Below are 16445 nucleotides of genomic sequence, written 5' to 3' on the forward strand. Positions count from 1 at the left end.
CCTCGCATCCTCCTTCTTGCCCTTCCCTATGCCTTTTCCTTCACCGTGGGCTTTATTTGGAGGTGGGGCAACAGGTTTATGTCTCTCCATAACTCCTTTGGTAAAACTGTTCAGCATGTCTTCTATTTGCTCAAGGTGCTGTAAGCAATGATGTTACGTAGCGTTAAGCTGCGTGAACTTGGGCCAGCATCCCCTCAGTACAGCCAGGCGTATTTTTAAAGTGCTGCCGCATAGCAATGAACAGACCCTCATACATATATTTTTTTCCAACATGCAAGGAGCCCCATCTGTACTGTAAACGCGTTAGGCACATTTTTCACTATAATACAATCTGTCCAAAGCTATCTTTACTGTGTGCATGGGACATCATCTCGGGAGCAGGGTGGGCAGAGGCTTTCCGGAGCAGGTTATGGTTAACGTGCAGTACCCCACTGGGTTCCCTCTCTTAATGCTTACTCCACAAAAAGAAGCCTCAGGCAGTGGGTCACAAAATGTTCCAACATATCCCAGGAGGCCAGTTTTGGATGGGAAGATAAAGGAAGGCACAGGAAATGTGTGTATATAATGCAGACTCGGCACGAATACTTTCATATCCAACTCGGAGATATTACAGAGAGCTGGAACTTGCTTTTCTTTTCTTTGAAGAAATCTTAGTTTTTTAGCCCTCAAAGAGCCAACAGAGCATGTGGAGCTCCTCAAAGGTATGAACAGGATCTCGGGCACAGCATACACCTCTGATTACTTCAGCAGCTGAAGGAGGCAATGCACAATGAGAACAACAGAGCTTTTGATTACCTGATCTCTGCCAATGCCACACACCAGTAAATGCTCTCCTATAAAGATGCACCTCTACTGATATCAATAAGAGGACAGGAGAATCTGTACAAGCTGTAATCTCAGGCATCTTGGCAGAAACTCTTCCCTCTCAAGCTTTCCTTCATGGGGCACAAAGCAAAGACAACAGCCAGAAATTTCCATCACTGAAATAAATGCACAGATCAGGAAAACAAGGAAGTAACGGCAGTCCTTCAACTTTACTACACTCCTTCCAGCTCAGAAAAACAGCCATTGCAATGAGCCATTAAGGCCAACAAGTCAATGCCAATGAGAAACATCACAATTTTCTATTTTACCTACCTGCCACTGCACAAGGACAGACGAAGTGGTGTGGGGAGTGACCAGAACAGAACCAGGGGGTTCATCTGGAACTGAAGGAGAAAAAGAGGTAACCAAAGCAGTTAGACAACAGGAGAGAAATGGGAAGTTCATTCACCAAAATCTTCCACCCCAATTCCTATGTGGTGGGTCTCAAAAACAGTGCTAGGGATCTGAATATTGCAACTCAAGCAGAAACCAGATGCTTCTCACCCATCCCTGCTCTACCTGTGGCCTTGGCAACTTGAGGAGGAACGTGAGCAAAGCTCAGGGCATAAACCTGGAGAAAGCTGATAACAGTGGCTGCTCATAAGCAGCAGGATACAAATTCACCAGGAAGTTAAACCAGCTGAATGCATGCTGTAAAGTGTGAGCAAATTGCTCCCAAATTTTCCATGGCATTTGCGGCACAGCTGGGGCAAGCCCACTGCTTTTGGGAGTCTGTGTCATGTATTCACAGATTATTTCAATCAGGACAACTTGATTTAACATGGATTAACCCATTCCTGTGCTTATGGCCTGTAACACATCTGCACACTCTCCTGCAGCTCAAGTACAAAGGAGGGAATGCTTATCAGGAGCTGACAGCCCTCTGCAGTGCAATGCTCTGGTGGCAGCTCCAGGTTTGCTCAGCAGAATAAATGTTCACAGTTTGTTAAGGAGGTGAGGAGCTTTCACAGGGTTTCCCTCTTGCGTTGTGAGGAGGCCAAGCACAACTCTGGATTCACGGTAGCTAAATTCAAAGAGAACTGAAAATGAAATTTTAAATTCCAAAGCACTGAGTTGGTATTGCCTCAACAGTACAGGTTACAGCCTGTACCATACAGCAGCTATTGTTTGGGAAGCTGGAGAGCTGAAATGCCTTTAAGAGGCTGCTAGGCACATCTTTTCAAGCACTACACAGGGTCTTGTTTAAACCAGGATACTCCTGAGCTCTGCCCACCGGGTCTTGTAATTTCAAGATCACATTCTTCAAACATTCTTTGGCAAAATTCTTTCCTATTTTCATATCTCTGAGTCACCAGTCACTTTGTGCCCTATTAAACACTAATTTTGAGCACTGTATATAGATGTGTATCCCAATATTACCCTATTTCCCGGTCCAAGGGTAAATACAGATCCTTTGTCACACTTTGCAGAGTTCTTTTTCCCTCTGGTAGTCCCATTCAAGACATCGGAGCTACTTCTGCATTCAAGCAGTGCCTTTCTACAATCAAGGAATTAGAAGCTGATCTCTAAGGCTAAAAATAAAAGCCTTGTCAATGTCATTCACAGTTTATTAGTCCTGATCTGCAGGATTAAATGCTCATGTTTCCAGGAGCCTGGTGCTCTTTCTTACTTATACCTCAACAATTTTGCTGTATTGCAGACTGATGCGGATTGTGAGTGAAAACAATTGAAGAAACTTCTTCAAATGTATGCATGGTACTACATTTATTTTTAATGATCTCTTGTAAATTATTCAATTTCTGCAAAGATAATGGTTAGTGCAGAGTTTGGAAGCCAATCAAAAGGAGTTTAATTCCATTTGGAGACTCCTGAAAGTATGATTCATTCAGAGTGCACAGCAGGACACTTAAGGCTGCCTGCTATTAATTCAACCCAATCTCATTACTACCTGTTATCAATCTCCTAGGAACAAACCCACACTTGATGTTGGAATTTTTACTCTGGGCACAGCAGAAAACACATTGCAGTGGATCCAGGGGCTCATCCAAGCACCCATCCCATGGCAGTGTCCCCACCCCATGCTCACCATCCTGCAGCGTTGTCACCGCCTCCGTCTCGGCACTGAAGTCGCTGTCCCCGATGTCGTTGGTGGCTTTCACACGCAGCTTGTAAGAGGTGAACGGGTTCAAGCTGTGGGATGAAAAAGTGAGGCTAAGGGGTGAAATCTCCATGCACCATCATAAACTGCTTCCTAATGTGCCTCGACCTCTACAGATGAGCAGCCTGCCCACCGGCAAAAAAAAGCCATTGGAACGGCTTCTCTTACCAATATCACCTCAGAGGTCACCATCAAGTGGTGCTGTTTGCACCTTCACTGCCATCAGCATCCTGACAGAACAAGGGGGAATTGTTTTAAACTAGAAAAAGGGAGATTTAGATTAGATGTGAGGGGGAAATGGTTTACTCAGAGGGTGGTGAGGCGCCGGCACTGCTGCCCAGAGCTGTGGTTACCCCATCCTTGGAGGTGCCTGAGGCCATGGATGGGCCCTGGGCAGCCTGGTGGGGGGCAGTCAGCACACACAGGGGTGGGGTTGTGGGGCTACGAGGTCCTTTCCACCCCAACCATTCAGGGATTCTCTGATCTTTAAGACCACTTCCCCCCCAACCGTCTAAGGTTCTACGACTCATAGCTGAATCAAAAAAAAACAGCCAGGAAGGTGCAGCCCATACAGCAACCTCTGACTGCTGTGCTGCATGGGGATGCAAAAACTGGCTTCCGTGGCAAAGCAGAAGCTTTGTCAGAGACATCCTCCAAACATCCCTGCTGCACAGAGCAGGACAGGCACGGAGGACATCGGTGACGTGGCCAGGCCAGCGGTGAGTCAGGATGCTGCAGGCTCCAGAATTCACACCACCTCCTTCTGACTAATCCTCTGGAGCATGCTGTATGATCAGTGCATTTTATTCCTCCTGAAGCTTAAATTAATGTTATTACCTGGATTATTTAATAAAGTCAGTAACAACAGATTCCCTGCAGCTCTTTTTTATCAATGCAGTGCTTTAAGATATGCACAGAGCGATTTCCAGCTGACATAACCTTAGCAGAGATCCTTCTGGCGTGGCTTGGCAGGGCGGTGCGGGGGAGGCTGCCTTTAGTTCACAGGCAGAGACAAGAAATGCAGAGCTGTAAGTTACGGGGGATTTATCTGATTAATTGGAAGTGTCTAGCCACCAGCTGGCAGATGTAACACTGACTACAACCCAAGTAAAGCTACTTGTAAGGAATGATTAAATATCGAGGGATAATGCATTCTGATGGGCAGTGCTCTAGCATCACACACAGAGTACTTTCCTGGACATTCAGGGGAAGATGTTTTTAGCCTTTCAGTAGTGCCACCCTATTAGAACACTGGACAGCAACTTCAATAATTTGGCTTATCTTTCTTGAAATAGAGATCTTCTCAGTAACGCTAACATCGAGCTAAAAGAACTCGGCTGGTCTCCATGATTTTAGAGGTTTTGACTGGAAAAATACTGGGTATAATTCATGGAGGATATAATACTTGCAGGGTTAATGGATCAGGTTTATATTTATAATATAATTGTCAAGTTTCCTTTTTTTTCTGCGCAGTCAGACCAAATGATCCCAATGTATTTGTATCTTTTGGCACATGAGCAGAGAGAGCAGCCATATGTCACAGCCACTGATGTTTTTATAACAGAGCTGAGAAATCTGAATCTGAATGCTCTGAATAGTGTGTTCTGCAAAAGCTCATGGCCTTTTAGAGATAATCTGATTTGTACTAGCTGGTCAATAGAGTAAATGGACAGCAAAACAAGAACCTCCTCATAGACACTCAATTGCTTTTGTGGATGTTATAAGGACTTTAATTACAACAGAACTTCTGAGGAGATAATGAAGTCTGAATAACAAAGTTTAGACATTCTGATGCTATCTATAAACTTCAGTATGGAAAGTACAGATAAAAATGTTTCTTATTTCATCTGGAAAAGCTTATACAGAGATAATTGCAATGCAGCACCGAGAGTGGATTTTAGCATCAGCCACTACTGAAAGGATTATTCACTAGCTGTGTTTTGCAGAGTACTGCGTAGCTACATTTGGTTTAGCCTGAGTAGTGTTATTTTCCATGCAGAGCTTTCAGGTAGGGCCTCAGAAAGACGCATTGCAATTCAGCTGTAATTAGATTTATTGCATGACCTTCTGTGGATCTCTCAGCTGCTGTTCGTAACACCAACTCCAAAATGGAATCAGTGAAGCTCCCTTAACCTGCCTCCCCCCAGAAGACTGAGCCTAAGTGATGCTTGCTTTGGCTTCCTATCTGCCCTAAGTGGAAAGTGCAGGAATTTCTATGCTAGGCTGGGATCATATGGTACCTCTCAATAATGCAGGACGTTGCCTCGTGGCTGATGGAAGAGGAGTAGGTTTGCCAGTCTCCGTCGGGCAGCTCTCGCACTTGGACTGTAAAATATCGTATGGGTGACGATCCATCACTTCCAGGGACCCAATGCAACTGCAGGCTCCGCGATGACACGTCGGTCTGGGGGGTGGTCAGCTGCTGGGGGGGGGCCGGGCGCTCTGCAATTGAACCACAGTGTGGTGCTGCCTTGAGAGGTTATTCAAGCTAATATAAAATGTGACAGCATAATTGGATTTCCATAGTGGTAATGCCACAGGAGATTGAACTTTTGGATTTGAAGTACAAAAGCCATCTCCACTCTTTTACCTTCTGCTGCAAAGATGAGCAGTAAAACTCATTCTTATTTCCCAGTGTAAAAGGTCATCACTAAACCTACACCCTTCTACCAGCAGATTTCAAACTCGCAAGGATCTTAACCTGGCAGGTTGAGAAGAACTGCTAGGATCATCAGCCAAGCAAACCAGAGAAGTCTTTAATGAAACCCAGGTGTGCTTCCAGCTGCAATAGTTCCTTGGCAGAATTTGCCTGTAAACTGGTTCACTTCTTAACCCCTGCTTACTGCTGGGTACCGTGTGCTGTGTGCCATGTGGCATTCTCTTCCACCAGCTGCTCCCTTGTCAGGGCATGAAGAAGAGAATGAAATGGGCTGGAACAGGCTGGTGTGTGGCAGCGTTCAAGTGCACAACTTATGGCCCATCCCAAACTCCAGCACCAAATCTCTGGCAGGGATCAGGGACCATCAGCAGCTCCTGCTGCTGCTCTTTCCAACCACACTTTGGGGACGAGGCAGAACTGGAGTTCGAGTACCTCCTCAGTGTGCTCACAGACAGCCTCTCTGCTTCCCTTCCCACTCACTGCCCTTGAACCTGCAATGTCAAACCAGGCAGTGCCAATGCTGAAGGACATCCCTCCAGAGCAATTAACAGCACACCTTTCAGACGAGGCAGGGAATGGTAACGCAGGTGTGAGCATGCCAGCCCCACTGCTTCCATATAGATCTCCTTTCCTGTCACTGTGTCTCTGTACTCCATTGATTTCAATAGAGAAACTCTATAGAGTGAGGAATAATTGTTTAATTGTTTATCATGAAGATTATTGATTCTGATTAAAACGTGTGGCACGTAATAAAGCAGAAATTGATTGGAGACACCACAGTGACTTGCTTTTGAGAAGCAATTCAATTCAACTTCATCAGCACTCGTTTCCATATAAGCACACCCCTGACTGCATGATTCCTCCCAGCTCTGTATGGCGAGCACTTTGTTTTCCTGCCATCCTCCAGAACATTTCCTGTATTTTTTGGCATCTCTCTGCAGCGTGATCTTGCTGACATCAGTGCCAAAAGATCTGTAAGCTATTAGCTGCAGGAATTCCTCGGTGCCAGCAGCCTGCGATCCAGAGCACAATGCAAAAGGTCAACGCCTTACACTGACAGGCTGAGACAGGTATTTGGGGTTATTTTATCAGAGGAAGTGAGTGTCATGTGGGGATTTAATACTGCTGATAAGCTTTAAGCAGTGTGCAGTTTTGGGCAGGTCAGATCTTGCCGTTGGTCTCCAGTGATTGGGTTTACTTTTGCTGCCAACGGGAGATCTTAAAATCTCCTGTGTTGCAAGATATACTTCCTGACTGTACGTACAAAGCCATTAGTGTGAAGAGTTTATTTATGGGAGTTTAGCCACGAGCAAATGCTCAGGTGAGCTGTTTGTGCAGGAATGTAAGGCTGGGCCTTATGACTCAATGGACTCCTTTTAATTTCTTGCTACATTTACATCTCGTGGCTCTGCTCTGCCTGGATCCCTGGTGCTGACTGCTCTGAAGGATATCGTTCCATTCTGTAGACCCAGAGCACTACAGAGGCACCTCTGGAGAATGCAGCTGCCATACAGCTTGGGGTCTGTAGATCAGAGGTATCACTGTAAAATACAAAGATTTCTATTGGCAGTATACAGGGAATTAAAGGACACGAATGAGGGACCAATTTCAGTGATTTTCAAGGGAATTTTTATGCCTGCTTATCTCAGTATCAAGGACACCAAGGACATTTTTATTAATGGAAAGTAAATATCTTCTCGCTCTAGAATATTTATTGTTATGTATACAAGTTCCAGGCTTGTTTGTTTATTTACTTGTTACCAGAATAGTTGCACTGGATAAATTTCTTTATCAATCCAGAATACTAATTGTGTTGATATAAGATTATGTATTCTTCTCTTCACATACAGGATCACTACAGTTAACTCTCCATGCCTTGGGACTCATTTCCATAGCATGCACACAGACACAGTAGAGACATCCATCAAAAAGAGAAAGAGTTCACTTTATGTTAAGACTTGCCTACTCAAGATAACCCTAAAGCACTGATAGCAGCAAGGGATCATTGCTCCTGAAGTGGAGCTGGGAGTTCTGCCTTGAGCCATTGTGTACCCAGCAACAGCCTGGGAAATCTGAGCAGATCTTATTGAAAAGGAGAAGCTCTGAGCTTTGAGTGTTTACTTTTATTGGGCATGGTGTTTTTTTTTCTGAAACTTGCACATATTGGACTTTAAACTTCCACTTTGACAACAATCAGACAAGGGTGGAAGAAACCTTGAACTGATAAACCTGCTTGATAGACAGCATCTTTAGTAGAGGCACTTTTTGTGCTCCAGAGGTTCTTTCTCTGAGGACAGCACTGTTATGCTTGGGAAAGCTGCACATGACTTGGAGAGCTGTGCTGGTGGGAATTTTAGCACCAATCACACAGGACAAAAGTAGAAATGCACCCAACCAATCTTCCCTGTTGGTGGCTGAACATCAGGGCAATGCCCTGTATATTGTAGGTAAGTATCAAGGGAGATGTGAGCTAATAGCAAGGGAGATCCGTGCTTTAGCACTGAATGATTTGGTAAAATGTAGAAAAGATTGAAAATGAGAGACCACTTGGTAGTCACATTTTAAGATCTAAAAGTAAATGTTATTTAAAGTCTTATAGTGCACGTCTTGGGCAAGAGCCAGGACCAGGCACACATGCATACCCCAAAAGTAGCTGAAATAACTCTATGGAGGTTTGTTCTGGCTGCCTGCTGAGGTGTGCTTCTCTCTGAACTGTGCTTTTTATAAATCACAGGAGTTGTGTGGTAGTGATTTTTGAGTGTCAAGTTCTCCTGAAGATGAATACAGAGGCAGCACCGTGGGTCAGCGTGGCACGTGGCACAGAATGCAGTGATGTGGAAGGGAGTGATGCTGGTACCACTGTTGTGGTAGCTTTGACTGTCAGCTCAAAAGTCCAGATAAGTGCTTTGCATTGGAACATGGCATCTGGTGCAAGACCTAAGGAAAGTCTAACCTCCTGTTTTTTGCTAACACACCCTCTTTTGGCTCCGAATGAGAAATCAGTGTTCATACACAAATAGAAAACGCATTTTTTTCTGATAGCTCTGGAGATCCATTCTAAGACTGCAGCACTGAGCCAAAGCATTAGAAACATGCAATGATGCAGACCAGATACTTTAATAACTTGTATACGTCTTTTACATTTTGATGTTTTTGGTATCTAAGCATCTATACTCATTCAAGTACATACAAGCTCTTCCTTTCTTCAAGTAGGCTCCCTACAGAACAGAATTTGTTTGAGGATGCAGACTGTGAACAACAATGTTGTGCCTGATGCCAGAAGTAGAAAAATCCCAGACAATCCAAATACAAACATTCTGCTTGAGTATACAGCAACGAGTGGCCAGAGGAATTGCTAACACAATGGGTCAGGACTTAGGTGCAATGGAGGAGCCACGTTAAGAAACTCTGCAAGATCTCCAGCTCTCATTTTGTGTTCCCTCATCAATGCAATTCATCCATCACTTACATTCTTAAGATTGCAATCCTTCTAGAAAATGAGCGAGCTGAGGGAAAAAAAAAAAAAAGCCAAAAAAAAAAAAAAAAAAGCAGCTTTGACTGCAGAAGGAGGCTGCATATGGCCAATACGGCATCTGATAGAAAAATCAATCCCCAACAGCCTGTCTGGTTAGAAGAATTGCCTCTCATAAAAGCCTGCCTTGCTCACCAGATTTCCACAATCATGACGTTGCTATGGTTTAGGGCAAGGTTATGGCGTGAGAAGCAGGAGGTGTACAGGCTGCAGCCTGTAATTAAAATTCCAGTGAGCGCAGCACAGACTCAGAGGCATGCAATGGAAAGCACCTCAACCCGTGGCTGCAAGCGTTACCTCTTTTCTCTGTCGTAATCACCGTGGCTTCCAGAGGCTCTCCCCAGCCCTGCCGGGTCTTGGCAGATGTCCGGAAGATGTATGCTGACTCGGGGGTGAGGTCAGTAGCAGTGAACTGCCGGACTGTTGAGCCCACCTCCACCGTTGTGAACTTGTTGGGGCTGCTGCTGGCCAGCCGATATGCAATCTGATAGCCTGAAATCACGGCACGGACGGAAAAGAGTAGAGAGGTTAGGATTTTTTTCTAGCTGTAGCACCAGGACTATTAGCTTATTGTAATTACTTGTTTAACTGAGACCAGAACTAAGTAATTTGCTTCCTTTAGTGCTATAAAACTCTGCTATATGCCAGCCCTTCGCAGTCAGGCGCAGCACCTTATGGGGAAATTACACACTGCGGTGCACACAAGGGTCTGCTGGATATTAGCTGCAGCAAAATGGATCTCGCTTTCCATCCTTCATCCCAACAAGACGCAAAAACATTTAATCTTTCCTGAGCATACTGGTACCTCTTTGGAAAGGCAAAGGTGCAGAGTCCATTACACACAGTGACAGCCTTGGTTGGAGCTCCAAGTTTCTCAGCTGCAGAGCAGTTGGATTGCCCCAGCTGTGCAGCCCTCATGCTGCTCAAGTTAACTCTTAACCCTGCTTTTTGCACTTGTCTTTCTCTCAGCTCTCCTACTCCCCAATAACTACACGGTAGATGCCAGGACTGCCAATAAAAGCATCCTCTTGTTCTGCACTGTTGCAGTCCCTGTCCGCAGCCCAAGGAAGAAGCCTGCAAGCTGTGTGGTCCCACTTAAATCCTCCTGCACTCAATAATCAATGCTGTTGATGCCTGCAAATGATAGCCCCACTCCAACCTGCCTGCCTGATGATTACGAGCTTACGGTTTAGCATACATTATTAATGATCTAACTGTGCAAAGGAAGGCTTCCAGAGTTCTCACGCACCACTAGCAACAACTGTCCCCCAAAGAGGATCTGCCAAATGTTCAAAGCCATTCTGTACACCCAGCAATCAAATCAGGCTCTCACTTTTGGAACTCCATGTAACTTTCAGTCCAACTGCTAACTTCCAAAATCAATTAATACAGGACTGGTGTGGGGCTTTATTGCCCAAGCTGAATGCACTGTATGATTAAATGCTTCATGAGCGACGCAGGGCAGAGGGCAGCCAACACATCCAAATCAGAGCAGACGAAAACAAAACAGTCATGACATGATGCTGCCAACTCTCTGCTCATCTTCCAAAAGACAAAGGGGCCTGCAGACACCTGAGAATGTCTCTTTCTCTTGAAATTAATATCCCAGCTAACGTTTGAACTCCCACCAAATTCTGGCTGTAACGAGAACAAGAGCCAAACCTGGTGTGCTTCATTCATAAAGGTCAGTGCATGGGAACTGGAGAGTGTATCTTACCTGTGGCTATTAGACAAAATCAATGACATTTATTTTTCACTGGGAACGTGTGACAATTGCCACATAACTGCTCACAGGAAAGTTACAGAGTTCATATGCTCTCTCCAGTGAATGCCATACTTGTATGGTACATAAGCAATGGAATTTAATTGAGATACAGATGGTAATAATTTTGGTGTGCTGATTCTCATGGTATTACGGATGAAGCCCCAGCACTTCTTTGCCTTTTTTTTGTTTTTTACAGCTGCTAGGAGATGTGGGGCAGCAGCTGCAGCTGCCTCCATGGAACAAACCTGATTGCACAGCCACTTCTGGGAGCGACCTGGCTCTCAGAGCACCAGGGTTCCAGCAAGCTATGGGTACAGCTGGGCACAGGGCTGCTTCATGACAGTGCCCCACTACACAGTGGCTGCACATTAGGAAGAGAAAGCTTCCAACACAGCAGGGTTAATTTTTGCCAAGGGTATCCAGCTGTGCACTGGGCATATCCCTACAGCATTTCCATGGGTGCATAATGCTGCATTCCTAGGTAAAAAAGCCTGATTTTCAGAGCTCCTGAAGCATGCTAAGCTGGCAACACAACCTTGGGGTCTCACCCCTTGAACATCTTACCTGTTCTCCTGCCAATGACCTCCTCTTACCCATTGCACCAGCTTTCTCATTGCTGGCCCCATATGCCTCACTGCAGTATTTCTGTAACTTTAATACTGTATGTATTTTGATCTTCTCAGAAAGACAGATAGCAGTGGGGAGAATAAATGGATACATTATGATCTTTTTTTTTTTTTTTTTTTTTTTTACAGATGTGCAGAATGCAGGAGTGAGAACCCTGGTGCAAGATCTCAATAAAGAGGAAAAAATAGTAAAAGAAAAGCTCTGAGGCAATTTCTACAGCAGCAGGGAAGATGAAGGAAGAAGCAACTAAGATGGCTAAAGAAGTTTGATAAAGGGACATAAGACGTAAGGAGTAAGACCTGCAGGGAAACCGAGAGTATTAAAAGAATAGGAAACTTGATTTATCTAGTTATTAAAAGATAAGTATGATATCTGGGACATATCATTGTCAAATGATTTTCTCTCTTTTCTAAACTATTGTAAAATATAAAGTGTAGCTAAAATGTAAGGAGGGAATAGAAAGATAACTATTTACTGCTAAGTGGTGATACCCATGCTGGAAAGCCAATTACAAACATGCATGGAACAGGGAAGGGAACACACACTCATCTGTGCCTCAGTACCAACTTACAGCTGTGGATTCCATGACCGTAGCCTGCAGCTTTGTGATGTTTTCTCTCATTGACCTGACTTGAAGGTGCATGTCCAACCTGTGCGTCTGAGCTCTTGTTGCTGCCCACAAACCCTGAGACGCACTCAGTATCTGAATGTGATCCCATACATCACCTTCCAACGTTCGACAATTGGGCAGCCAAGAGACATTCTGCCATAAGCATCATTGCTCTTTTTTTTAGAGCGACGCAGAAGATGCAGGATTTAAACGACAGTTTGGATAATAACGTGGGCTAACACAAGATGAAAAAGAGGCAATTATGAAGTTGATGATCTTTGGCAACAAGAGAGAGGAGAAGATAGGAAATGTTGGGTGAAGTCAAATGAGGCAAATCAACAGAGATAGATGGAAGGAGTTCAAATGAATGTAAGCTTGAGGTCTGCTGAACGGATGAAGCTTCCTTCCCCTATGTGATGACAGCAACACAATGTCACATATGCACTAGATGAAAACAATATCAAAGGTTACAGATGAAAGCAAAATCTTTAAAAAGTGATCAGAGCAAACTCTTCCAAACTAGGAGTATCTTACAGAAAGTTCACCAGCTGGATGCTGTCAGAAGAATGCACATTCTTCTCTTCATTTTCCTTTCGTCCCTACATAGCATTGGGTCCCAAATCTCTTGTCGTTTGGAGTTGTGCTGATCACCAGCCAAACTGCACAAAAAAGCCTTGAAAGATCATTTCCTCGGCGGTTTATTTATTCATTGAAACAAGGCTTATTTTTTGCATTAGCATCTCCTTAAATATTTTTTGCACAACTGCGAGCGGTTTCATGAGCTACGCTTTCTGAACTCAGTAAATGGCAACGGTCTGAACTGCCTGCTAAAAGTTAGGTCACTAACGCAGCCACCAGATTCCCCAAAGCAAACAGGCAGGAAGATGACAACACCCCATGAATATAGAAGAGCTTTCAAGCTCATCACCATACAAAGCCCTTCAGAACTGACAGCACCCGCTCATGCAGGCCGCGGTGCAGCAGAGATACAAACACTTATTAATTTGTCACAGAACTTAGGGAGAGCCAAACGATACTGGGAGGTTACGGTCTGCCTGGCGGAGCAGCAATCCAGTTTGTTGATTTTACTGCTTATCTGTTTAAGGGCCAGCGGGTGTGCAAATGCAGCCCAGGATCAAAATATGCATTTGCAAACATGGATTACATCCAATTTTGGTTCTAATTCTCAGTGGAGTTCTTACACTCTTTCGCTGTAAGCTTCAGGTAAACGCTCAACGCAAGGATAGCGTGAGGAATACTAACCAGCAAGTGTGGCTCAGCTCTTGGTACAGGCAAAGCTCACTGATAGAACTGCATGTACACACATCAGTGCATCGTTTTCCTTTAACAGCGTTTGAAGGAGCTACGCTGGGTGCTGCTGAATGGAGCGCCAAAAAGAAGACGGAGTTAAGCCTCAAGTTGGTTACTGCAACACTCCCAAAAGGAGAAGTGGAGATATCTAGCAGTCCTCCACAGTAAAATATTTAAACAAACAAACAAGCAGTTTTCCCTCTTGGTGCCTGCCAGTATTTCATCGTGTTAATCTCCCTCTGAAATGCTAGAACATGTTTTGATGTAGATTACAAAAATGTTAGCTGCAAAGGTGCTTGTATACTCAGAGGACAAAGCTGGCAGAGCAGGAACATTAGTTCAGAGGCTGGGAATAGAAGTTGCTCTTGCAGAAAAAAAGTATTTTTTTTCTTTGCAGCCCCACTGGTGAATAACAGGGCGGCCTGCAAAGTTATGTTAACTTGTTTTTACCACTAATTCTACTTCACTGACCTTGGCTGTGGTGGTTATGATGCTGCTTCAAAAGCTCATTGCAGCAATAAGATTTGAAAAGTGCACAAGAATGAAGGTAAACATGCAACCTTTAGTTACAGCGCCACGCTGGTTTTTTTAGCTATTTTTGAAGCACTCCTCATTTCCTCGAAAAGATCACAGAAATAACTCAGCGTGAGTAATTTTTACTGTTTCTCTCTGACATCGACAGTTAACTGCTTCCTCCACGAGCCTCAATTTTTCTGCTATCAAACAAAAAAGAGGAGAGAGAGCTGTTGAATAAAGACAATGAACCTCAAAGATGTGGACTGGGGCAATTGGTAGGTAGAGCCCCCTGGGAAGGAATTCTATGGGAAAGAGGAATTCAGGTTACAGACTGTTCTAAAAGAGACAAAAATAAAGGTACAATGATCCCAGTGCAGACAAAAGATGTTAAGAGCCCAATATGTTTGCATTCAGACCTCACTAATGCCTTCAGATTCAAAACTGAATTGTACTAAACGTTGAAACAGGATGGGTTGTTGAGGGGGTGTATAAATAGACAGCACTGGAACACAGGGACAAAGTCAGAGCAGCTACAGTGCAGGTGAGTTCAAACTTAAAGGGGAAAGCCAGTGAGAAAGGTTTTAGAAAGATATTCAAAATACAAGAGAGAGAAGGAGAGGTCAATTATTAGGAATAAAAGATGAGCTCGAGACAAGTGACACAGAAGAGCACAAGGCTGACACCTTCATTTTCACACACAAAAAAATTGATTAATAACTAAATACTTAACACAGATTAAAACTGACAACAATAGAAGGAGGGATGTAGGCTAGAACACAGAACAGGTTAACGAATATTTAGCTAAGCTAGATGTAATCAAGTCAGAAAGGCCTGATGAAATTTGCCCTGCAGTGCTATATAACTAGCAGGAGCCATCTCTGAATAATCAGTGATTATGTTCAGGAACTTGTTGAGGATAGGTGACATCCCAGAATATTACCGAAGGGCAAACTGAATGCTTTCTCTCATAAAAAGGAGGAAGAAAGACCAAAGGAATTATGGACAAATCAAGCCAAAGTTTAATACCCAGAAAGACCCTGGAAAAAATATGAGTAAATATATAACCATCCGCAGGGATAATAAATTGCCAGAGAACAGCTAATATGTATTTGTCTGGAACAAATAATAAATACCAAATAATCTGTTTTCTGCTTTGACAGTGTAATTGGCCAGGTGGGAAGAGTAGATATGATCCGCATTGACTTTAAGTAAAGCTTTAATATGGTTCCAAGCAGCCCTGTCAGAAACAAGCTAGAGAGACAGAACCTAAGAAAAATATGGCACATTCTGCCGTGATCACTTAAAAGAAAAAGTCAAAATGTTGTTAGCAATAGTTGGCTGAGAAATGGACAGGATATATTAAGTAAGTTCTCACGAGAATAAGTCCCAGGTCTGTTTCTGTTCAATACTTTCATTAATGACCCGGTTGATGGAATTGCCATTCTGCTTGCAAACTTCAAAACTAAAACCAAATTGGGAGCGGTTCTGAGCCCTTTGGAGGACAAGACGGTAATTTAAAGTGATTCTGATAATGAGGAGAGTTGGTCTGGAATCAGTAAGCTGAAATTCAATAAAAATACATGCAGAGCATTGCACTTACAGAAAATAAAAAGCTTAATGTACGTGCAAAAGAAGGATTGACCTGGAATTGTACTGCAGAAAAAAGGCAGGAATTAATAGCAGGTCATAAACTTACTTAGTTACAACAGCAGTGCTGCAAAAAAAGGCAAGGCAGTGCCAGGCACCCTGGGATGTGTGACTGGGAATGGACTGCGCAGGTCACAGGATCCTGCAGTCTCCATGCTGAGCACTCTTTAAGGGAATACCCTTCCACCTTTCCTCCCAGCTCTGCATTTGTAAGATTTTGTCATCAGTATTGTGGCATTGACCACGAATTGAACAAGAAGTGGATGAATTGTACAGGGCACTGTGGGAAGCCCGAATAGAAGAGTTCTTATTCCACAGAACTTGAAACTTCAGCAAAAGATGCTGACCAAGTGCAGCAAGGTGAGACATCGAAACAGTGGGGGGCACCTAAATATCTTTAGTATTTTCTCATCGTGTGTACCAAGTGATTTTTTTCCTCCTTAACCACATCCTGTGACTCAAATCCCAACCTCTACGGAGAGCAAGTTTATAGGACACACAGTTCCTTAAAACAAAAGCAACAAATCAAACCAACAAGGCAGCCTTGGCTTCTTCGAGCACCTTTGGATCCCATCTGATGTTTTCTCTGTGTCTCCAGGTGCCAGGATTAGCCCACAAGAACTTTTAGAAACTGCACACCTCAGCAAAGACTGAGCTCTTGACTCAAGAGCTACACACAGCACCAGACCAGTCCTCTATCTAAAGGGATATTTATAGGGATAATCCTCACTCACCTGCTTGGACTACCACAAAATGTGCTCCACATCAGCACAGGACACAGGCAGAATCGCTGTG

General features: G+C 43.9%; 1 protein-coding gene across 1 annotated transcript in view; it reads right to left on the reverse strand.

The window, feature by feature from the left end:
- Positions 1 to 16445, reverse strand: part of SDK1 (sidekick cell adhesion molecule 1) — a 364412-nt gene that overhangs the window by 53058 nt on the left and 294909 nt on the right. Inside the window, exons 30-33 of the mRNA XM_031606919.2 lie at positions 9472 to 9666; positions 5224 to 5425; positions 2912 to 3015; positions 1138 to 1208 (exon numbers count right to left, since the gene is read on the reverse strand). Coding sequence (XP_031462779.2) covers positions 1138 to 1208; positions 2912 to 3015; positions 5224 to 5425; positions 9472 to 9666 — 572 coding nt within the window. The remainder of the gene's footprint in view (positions 1 to 1137; positions 1209 to 2911; positions 3016 to 5223; positions 5426 to 9471; positions 9667 to 16445) is intronic.

Source organism: Phasianus colchicus, chromosome 16, assembly GCF_987193195.1.
Source record: "Phasianus colchicus chromosome 16, bPhaCol1.hap1.1, whole genome shotgun sequence".
Lineage (NCBI taxonomy): Eukaryota > Metazoa > Chordata > Aves > Galliformes > Phasianidae > Phasianus > Phasianus colchicus.